This window comes from Sycon ciliatum, chromosome 3 (assembly GCF_964019385.1).
Source record: "Sycon ciliatum chromosome 3, ocSycCili1.1, whole genome shotgun sequence".
NCBI lineage: Eukaryota > Metazoa > Porifera > Calcarea > Leucosolenida > Sycettidae > Sycon > Sycon ciliatum.
This window is the reverse complement of record NC_088645.1, coordinates 2,687,812-2,697,811: the sequence shown is the minus strand read 5'-3', so window position 1 is coordinate 2,697,811 and position 10,000 is coordinate 2,687,812. Positions and strand designations below refer to the sequence as shown.

Below are 10,000 nucleotides of genomic sequence, written 5' to 3'. Positions count from 1 at the left end.
AGGGATGCTATATCCAGTCAAATGGCACTGGATAAGGAGACCACCTGGTAACCGAGACCACACTTTGAAGGTCCCTTGAGCAGTCGTCTTAGACAGGTTCCACTGTACACTCAAACTTTCGAATAACAACCTCGGATATAGCAACAACTCACGAATAACAACATTATCTTCGGACCAAGTAACCACTTGTTCGCATACTTTTAACCTTGCAAATAATGACACGTTCCTGACGGCCGAGTGAGGGTCGTTATTCGCCAGGCTGACTGTATGCGGGCTTTACGTCATGTTCACACGCCTCTCATGTGTTCTATGTGTCCTATACTGTATGCAGTCATGACGTAGTCTTCCACTGTCTCTCGCCATGGATACATGGTACATGACTTTGCACAGGGGCATCGGACACAGTACGGTCACTACGGTATTGACCGTACCACTATTTGCCCCAAGTACCCCGTGAATCAACAAGATGCACTGATTTGGGCTCTAAATTCCCAAAATTTTCGGATCAGCCACCCCTCCCTCACGAGTAAATTGTACTTCAGATGGTTGACTGTACCACACTAAAATACCTTCCGATGCCCCTGCCTATACTGTATCCAGTCACGACGTAGTCTGCCACTGTCTCTTGCCATGTTTACACGGTACAGGACTTTGCACTACACCATGCTCTACTGGGCATGGCCTCCGTGACTCTTCACTATATCTTTTTTTTTTTTTTTTTTACTAAGGCCACAGCTTCCAATCATGACATGCAAAGCAGCGGTGCAGCATATCTACACTCTCTATGTTCAGGAGGTCGCACATGTCACTGACATGCACCCTCGTTTTGTGTTGCTTGTCGCATTGGAAATTTGCTTTGTTGAGTTGCGATATGATTTTCGGAGTTACCTCTCAACATATCGGGAAGGGGAGAATGTTCAGGAGGTCGCACATGTCACTGACATGCACCCTCGTGTCGTGTTACATGTAGCGGTGACTTTCGTTAGGGTTCACACTTTTAAGTCACAGGCTTTGTCTTCACCTTCTTTTGCGCCTGCTGATGGAGTTCTTGGCATGCAAGTGTTATAAGCTAAACGTTATCTCTGCGGTAGTCAGTTGGCTATAGTGCTTACGAGTTTGTTGAAAGGCTTCAAGCAAGTGCGGCTTGGAGCCAGAGATTTCTAACAGAGTTCTCTTGAGAGTCGTGAGCTGGTTCCTTGTGTGGCTCGGGTGTGTGCCGAGGCAGGAGCACGCCTCTACAGAACATATTGGTAGCAGAGGATGGTTAATTAAGTCGAGTCGACCTCGTAAGTGATGAACGTTCCACCTAAGCGCGGCTATGGAGTGTCTAGTCGAAGAGGACAAGGAGAAGACAGCCAAGCCGCGGAGGACGGGACCGCCAGCACCGAGGAAGCAAACCACCAAAATGAACCAGCGGCAGTAACGAACAAGCACGAGAAGCTTAGCGAGCTGCTTAGAGAAAAAAATGGTGGCTAAAATATACTTCACCAACGCGCAGCGGACACTTCTCGTGCGCTCCATGAATGGCGGAGTGCGAGGGGAGCAAGCTAACGACGAGCTAGCCGAGCTAAGCTCACATTATGACAACGCCGCCAGTGCTATAATGAAACTCGTCAGTTTGTACAGCTCAACCAACGAAGAAAAGCGTATGGAAGCAACGCTGCGGGAAGCGGAATTACTCGAGGAGCAATTCACCACAGCAACCGAGAGCATTTTGGACGACGTACGTGGGCAGGTACGTAGTTACGCGGTGGAAACTGGCTACCTGGGCGTCTCACAGCGGCCCCACCCAGTCCAGGCTCGACGCGAACTAGCTTCGGAGGTCGGGTACGGGTACAGCGGACCTGCCGCAAGCACTATGGCTATGCCCAGTTGGGCTGGTGCCCGGAGCTACCTGCACGCGCACGGCAGAAGTTCAGTTGAGGCCTCGGAGTCTACTGCTGCACGTGGACTAGAGTACGACTACGGCTACCATGGCTACACGTACGAGCCGCCGAGTCGGTCAGCCGGGGTAGAGCAAGTTGCAGACCAGCACCGGGGTACGGGGTACGGTCTTGCTGAAGTCAGCGAAGACATGTACAAGGCGGTCAGCGAAAGCAGACCGAAAGTCACCATGGGCACGGATGAGTTGCGACCAGAGACGTCGTTGGTCTAAACACATATTTCAGGTTTCACTGAGTTTTACACCACTACCCACAACGCCCGAAAATTACGGATTTTATTTAATTAATTGTTTTTGGAAGAATTTGAAGGCGACAGACCGTTTTTGAGTGGTGTATAACTGTGTGAAACATGAACTGTGGCTACAGTGGAGTCTGCACACCCTCAGGAAACGCATCTATCTAAACTTACACTGCCCATAGTGTTCATCGTGGTCAGGTTAGCTGTGAAGCCTGTCACTTCTTTTACGCTAACCACTCGGGATGTGCTGGTGAACTTCAGACTGCTGCTAAGATGTCCTCCCTGGACGAGTAAACATACACACACACATACACAGATGCACACATAAACAAGCACACACACACACACGGCTCACACACATACACACGCACACACACAGAACAGACACACACACACACACACACACACACACACACACACACACACACACACACACACGCACACGAAGAACACACACACACACACACACACACACACACATACGCAAAACAAAATGCAATCGGGTCATAAATACGGAGGAGGAAAACGTGATTCAAAATCATCTCGCGATACTGCCAACCCAGTGTCACATGATCTGTGCAAGCGTGCATACATGCATGTATGTGCACACATACATGCATGTATGCACGCTTGTACATGAACATATATGGTACCCTGTAAGAAGGCCTTAGGCCTGTACGAATGCCCTATTCAAAATTTAATAAAAATTAATAATAATAATATATGTGTGCATGTATCTGTGTGTCTGTGTGTCTGTGTGTCTGTATATCTGTGTGTCGGTGTGTCTGTGTGTCTGTGTGCATGTATCTGTGTGTCTGTGTATCTGTGTGTCTGTGTGTCTGTGTATCTGTGTGTCTGTGTGTCTGTGTATCTGTGTGTCTGTGTGTCTGTGTGTCTGTGTGTCTGTGTATCTGTGTGTCTGTGTGTCTGTGTATCTGTGTGTCTGTGTGTCTGTGTATCTGTGTGTCTGTGTATCTGTGTGTCTGTGTGTCTGTGTGTCTGTGTGTCTGTGTGTCTGTGTGTCTGTGTGTCTGTGTATCTGTGTATCTGTGCGCCGGTGCATGTGGTATTGGATGTGGAAGTGATAATCAAGAGTGGAGGATGGGAAAAATACGAAGGGAGAAAGAGAATGCACCGAAGACCCAGACACATATACACACCCCACTGAAGTGATACTACATAGTGATAGACAAATTGCAGAGACAAGAACAGCACTAGGGTTTGGTTTTGTTATTTTTGTTGTTGTTGTTTTGTTTTTTTTTGGGTTTTTTCACTAAGTACACAACCTACTCGTCAGAAGGGGAGAAGACACCAGAATACACAATAACAAAACAGTAAGGAGAGTAGGGGCTGCAAAGCAAGCCTGTGCTGGTGAGGCAAGCCCGCATCACCGACCGCTAACATGGGCTTGTGCACCATAGCCTAAAAGAAGGGGGTGATTGAGTGCGATAAAAGACAAGAGAAGATGAGGTAGAAATGTCAAGTGTGTGTGTATGTTCGCTTACATTTCTCAATGGTCCTGTTTGCAGTTTGAAAATGAGACGAGGACCGGCTGACTCGCCACTCCGGAGTGCCGGGATTTCACACGTCATCTTGCACACCGTAGTGCACACAGATCCACTGCCAGCTGAAGACTGTGTGAGTGGCAAGGCCAACATGGGATGCACGCACATGCAAATACACACACACATACACACAACACACACAGGTACACATACGTACACACACATTCACACACATTCATGTACATAAAGCGGATCATCAGGAGGAACAAAATGAACAGGTGTGCAAGAGTCCAATATCCACCATGATGGAGGCCCACTCTTCACTTCCCCATTCCCTTTCCCTACTCCTCCCACTCCCCTTTTTCCTGGGAACCTATCAAATATGCCGCAAAGAGAATATATGCAGAGAGCAGTATTTTTGCCGTATGTGTCAATATCCACTAGTGCACCCGACTGCACAGAAAACCCCATTGCGCAATGATGAACCCCGTCAACCTCGTGTCCGGACTGCAGCCAATCTAGGGACATCATGAGGATGTTAATTAAGAATTCCGACTGGTTTTTAAGAAATAATCAGTTGTGGCAGCCACCCATTGGCATTTACACACGACGAGAAGTTCTGTGTACTCTTGCCAACACTACCTACCCACCCACCTACCCACCCACCTACCTACCCACCCATCCACCTACCTACCTACTACATACCTGGGAAGATGTAAGACGCTCTACTCGATAGGCAATTGTGCCGTTGGAAGCAATACCCTGAAAAGAAAACAAACAAACACAAAAAGACATGGTTAGCATTTTACCGTTCACGCTATTTTCGACGGTCGGCGTGTAGAGGGCGAGTCTACTGTTTTTGTATGTTTTCGAGACACGGTTAGCAGTTTGGCTTCTGAGTCCTGACTCCTGACGCAACGATCAACTTGTCACGTAACCCTAGTTGGAATCTTACCGTTTCGTTCTCCCGCTAAACAGAGCTTTCCATCGTCGAAACGATACCAAACCGACGGTATTTTGGGTGATGGGTACGAGTACCGTCGGATCTAGCGCGTGAACAGTATAAATGCCATGTCTACACACACACAAAAACGGTGCACGCCGACCGTCGAAAATAGCGTGAATGGTAAAATACTAACCATGTCTAATGATTCATAACCTCAATCAGGACGAGTTCCATGTGGCATTTTCAAACTTCAATGTCTCGTGATCGTGTTCGTCAGTGTGCACGCGTGTGTGTATACGCGCGTGTGTGTGTGTGTGTACATGTGTGTATGTGTGTACGTATATGTTCGCATGCGTGTGAGTTTGTGTGTGCGCGTGTGTGTGTGTGTGCGTGTGCGTGCGTGTGCGTGTGTGTGCGTGCGTGTGCGTGTGTGTGTGTGCGTGTGCGTGTGTGTGGTGTGTGTATGCACGTGCATGTGCATAAGTGCACAGGAGCATCATACACATATTGGTGTGTGAAACAGTGCACATACCGTAATGTCACTCTCAATACCGGACTCGTAGTCACAGCGGATATTACGACGAGTTCCCTGCGTCGCAGGAGAAGGAATAAACAGGAAGGAAAGAGTATGCTATCAGTAGTGTACATGGGCAGTGTGGCTCAATGAAATCCAATCATGCGACTGTCAAGATTGCACCCAGCACTGGAAGCTTACTGGTCTTGGCCTGCTCTGGGCCTGGCGTGACACCGACTGCCACGGTCAGATGTCATTGCCAAGCACTGTGCATGTTTTAACAGAATGAATGTGCAGTATGCAGGCTGACAAACATACATACACCTCAACACATGCACACGCAGACACACCCGCACACACACACACACACACACACACACACACACACACACACACACACACACACACACACACACACACACACACACACACACACACGCACACACACACACACACATACACACACGCACGTGCACACACACACGCACACACACACACACACACACGTGCACGCCAACACACATGCACACACACACACACACACACACACACACGCACACACACACACACAAGTTTGTCTTACTTGTACATTCTCCAGCGTAGCAAACTGTAATCCCGGTACAGACAGCCCGTAGGTGATTTCAATAGATGATGCCGGTGCATGACCAGGTCCAAGATTGATTACCTACAACAACAGTACACATGATGAAACAAAGACCAAAACTGGATGCTTGTCAATATTTTTGCCGGCAACAAAAACTTGGCGACTTTTTTTTAGCCTACATTTACATTCTAAGGTGCTTCTGTGATCAAGAATGGGGTTCATAGGAACATAAACAGTTCATTAAAGTGAATGAATATTATTTCGTTTTTGGTCAAGGTCTGTCACCCCGAACGTTCAGAAAAAAACTCTAGTTTGGTAGAAACTTTAGCTATTTCGTGCCCCATAACGAATATAGCGAAAGTTAAGTTCCAAACGAAATTTGTACTTATACGGTATACTTCTAATAGTATGGTAACTCTCTTGTTACAAAAACCTACGGTATGTGTGTGAATAGCCTGATCCGTTCTTCCAGCGTCGGACGTTGAAGAGACGTTGATCGAGCTAGGGTTTGCACCACTGCAATCACACAAACGCACAGAAAGAGAAACAACACACCGTGCTGGAATCCCAAGCGATTGGGAGCTGCAGTAGCTTGCCTTGCGCTGAGTGCGACCATCAGTCGTCTAATAATAAAGAACCTACAGTTGCTTTGTCTGTGCAGACGTCGAGACCACCATGGTCGGCTGAGCAGCAGGGCCCCGCCACCACTTTCCGCATTCATTCGGGAGCATAGCGGTCTTAGAAAAAAAAGAGAAAAAAAGCCAACCCCTGCTCGGTGCGCTCACATTCCAAAAACCCAGCACGCGCTTTGTACACTACAAAACCGAGAGAGTCGCTAGAATCGGTGCTGCACTCTAGCACGGAAATCAGGGGTCGGATTTCAGTTGCCAACACTATACTACCATAAGTACATGCATACGTTTCTCATTTCAACTTCCTCAAACTCATGAATACAGCTGTGATAAGGAAAGAGAACGAATACGAGCTTTGTTTTCATCGTGCAGCTGTAAATCATGTGAACATGAAATGAAAGTGAAGATCACGTCCATCGAATATCCCAAAATGTGGACGTGTTGTTACTAGCAGAAGCTACCATTCCTTACCCAAGAGAAACCAGCGATGCAGTGGATCTGACGGAGAGTGTTAGCTGACGAACGTTGTCGGCTAGCGTTGCTGCTTGCTCATCCATGGGGTTAGAGCTGCACAAACGAGAGCATAGTATACAAATTAAGTTCCTCTTTCAAGCCACCAAGCACAGCCATATCGTAAGTACAGGACACATGTTTAACTCGGGTACTGAGCCAACAAATATAATTAAAATAGAAGAAATCACATGGAAACGAGTTACGAAGCAACTATCCACAACTGTAACAACTGCAGTGCAATTTCAGACTGCTTATTATCTTGTTACAGCCGTGGATAGTTGCTTCATAACTTGTTTCCATGTGATTTCTTCTATTTCTCTTAAAAAACGGAGTTTAAGATGGTTCTTGTTTCTCTTATAAATGAAGGCAAATGACTTGTTGCTAGAGAACTCCCCGTGGCTCAAGCTTTCCAAAAGGCCCATGATTGCCAGTCATCCGAATGGGTTGCAGTGTATCACTGGGACTGAAAGTGTGTCCACGTTGTCCGCCGGAAAGGGTTTTAAAATGGAATTGTGTGGAAGTGCTTTAGGTTTTGAGGATGTGTTCGGCCACAACTGCCAGCTGCCAGAATTCTCTCCAGCAGTATTTGTTGCCCCCAATCCCACGCGCCACACACATTGGCGCCGTGACATAGTCAGTGCTAAAACACAACAAAATGTGTGCTGAGTCACAAATAACGGACGTGAACGGCTGAGTAGCTGCAACTTTAAAAGTTTGACGCATCTCAGCGATCATCAGGCAGCGACATCCACATTGTTTGTGTATACTGCTCTGCACGTTTGTGTACACCGAGCACTCTACTTCATGCTGCCTTGACTGGCTCTGTCTGTGCACAGAGTCATGTAACTGACTAAGTCTTCAAATTTCCGGCCCGTTCAAATTTCGGCCTCCCAGGGATAAACACACATTTCGGCCTGTACTGCTGCTGCCTGTATATACTGTCACACTGAACCTTGCAGAACAAAACTTCGCGCGCACGCTCGCAACAAATTGTTGGCCAAAAATGCCCAGGCCGAAAATAGCCGAAAATAAATATGCGCGAAATATTTTTCGACTTTCGAGTATTTGTCAAGCCTAAGTGTAACAAGGAAGCATGATGGCATGTTCCATGGGTTCTGGACTAACCTCATGATGGAAGATGTTAGAGTGATGGTCGGTGACTCCAATGTCAGGTTACTACCGTCCAATATGTAAGTAAGACGGCTCTAGGAGAGAGAGAGAGAGAGAGAGAGAGAGAGAGAGGGAGAGAGAGAGAGAGAGTGTGTGTGTGTGTGCGTGTGTGTGTGCGTGTGTGTGTGTGTGTGTGTGTGTGTGTGTGTGTGTGTGTGTGTGTGTGTGTGTGTGTGTGTGTGTGTGTGTGTGAGAGAGAGAGAGAGAGAAATCAAGAGAGAGAGAGAGAGCAGAAATTAGCACAGCCATGCAAACAGACAGATGTAGAGAGAGACAGATGGACAGAAACAGACGCACAGATGTACAGACAGACGAACGTGGTACGATGTTGAGAAAATCTGCCGAGAATGACACAAACGAATGTCCCTTCATCAAGGAGAGAATTTATTGATGTCCTTTATGTTCAAGCGGTAGTTTGGAGGCGGTCAAAATAGTTTCGCAATCTATAACTTCGCATGCAAGGACGCAAATCCACACAATCAAGTACACACTTCCTTTCATCAAGAGTATTTCTTCATGTTCCACTTGGTTTTCCGTTCCTATGCAAAGACTTTTTACACCATGTGCACGTAAACACACGCGCACACACACACACACATAATTATATACACCCACACCACATGAACACATGCGCGCACACACACATACACGCACGCACACACACACACACACCAAAGACCTCCGCGTACTTACAGCTCTGCCGGGGTAGAGGGTTCTACGTGGTCGACACTGAGTGAAGGCAGTCGGGTATGCACGGCTTGTGCATGGCAGAATCTGTCAGCATTGTGGATAGAAAACACACAAAGGAAGAAAGACATGAAGGTACCCAGAACCTGGACATATACATATATGTACATGCACTCACTTTTCCCAATGCAAACACATGCATAAATGGCAAATGCACACCCTTCACTCCGCTTCCTGGAGAAATATGCACGCACGCTTGCAGGCATGCACACATACATTTATCCCAAGAGTAGATAAACAAGAGTGTGCAACTCCGGATCTCTTCCGCACAATTTACAGATACCCCCGCCCGCGGCGGAATTTTTTGTTGACGTCACCTTTTTTTCAGAAAAACGCGCATTTTGCCGGGCAGCAGTGTGAGAGCACATGTTGGGCACCGACCTTGTGATGAAAAGCCCGGCCAAGTGCATGAGGCAAAACTTTCCAAAAGACTCGCTGCTCGTGCGTCGTCGAAAAGATTACGTCAACAAAAAATTCCACCGCGGGCCAACCCATCCCGGAGTTGCACACTCTTGTTTAGTTACTCTTGGTTATACGTATGGGTCAGAGAGTAAACTAGACTAGCTAGTTGAACTGCCAAACCACCTGGACTATAACCAACACATGAAGGTTATACACATGCCGGAAACAAAGTAGACAATTATTATTATTATTATTATTATTATTATTATACGCATTCCCGCGTTGAAGTGTAGCAGCAGTATGCTGCGTCCACAGCTTCGCTTATGCAGAATGGCTTGGGTGAGAGGAGAGGGGAGAGAAAGCAACAAGGCAACCAACATCTATGAAATTGGTCACAATAACATGAAGAGAACCAACCTACATAGTAGACAATTACAACTACAAAAGCCAATCCATTATAAAATCCACTAGTTGATATATTACAACACCACTAGTCGAGATACTTCAACACCACTTGTCAATATTTTACAACTCCACAAGTTGCATGGTACCCACCTCGCCCTCGCCTGTATCCACGGAAACAGGCGCGTCTAGGTGCAGAGTCAGGTTTGGATTGCAGCCGATCACCGCTCCACGATTCTCTATGGTGAGCGTCAGCGTTGTCGGAAAGCCCGGGCCGGCGAACACAGTGTTGTCCGAAGCCCGGCTGTAAGTGATAAGGAAACACGAGGGAAAACGATAGAGGTGGTGGACTGCTAGTCATAACTCGTACCTTCTCGGTTCTTT

At 47.2% G+C, this 10,000-nt stretch overlaps 1 protein-coding gene across 1 annotated transcript in view; it reads right to left on the bottom strand.

Moving 5' to 3' along the window:
- Positions 1-10,000, bottom strand: part of LOC135811218 (integrin alpha pat-2-like) — a 45,476-nt gene that overhangs the window by 4,236 nt on the left and 31,240 nt on the right. Inside the window, exons 21-30 of the mRNA XM_065324410.1 lie at positions 9,770-9,920; positions 8,759-8,839; positions 8,021-8,100; positions 6,854-6,949; positions 6,188-6,266; positions 5,730-5,831; positions 5,165-5,221; positions 4,392-4,448; positions 3,687-3,815; positions 2,353-2,463 (exon numbers count right to left, since the gene is read on the bottom strand). Of these exons, the coding sequence (XP_065180482.1) occupies positions 2,353-2,463; positions 3,687-3,815; positions 4,392-4,448; positions 5,165-5,221; positions 5,730-5,831; positions 6,188-6,266; positions 6,854-6,949; positions 8,021-8,100; positions 8,759-8,839; positions 9,770-9,920 (943 nt within the window). The remainder of the gene's footprint in view (positions 1-2,352; positions 2,464-3,686; positions 3,816-4,391; positions 4,449-5,164; positions 5,222-5,729; positions 5,832-6,187; positions 6,267-6,853; positions 6,950-8,020; positions 8,101-8,758; positions 8,840-9,769; positions 9,921-10,000) is intronic.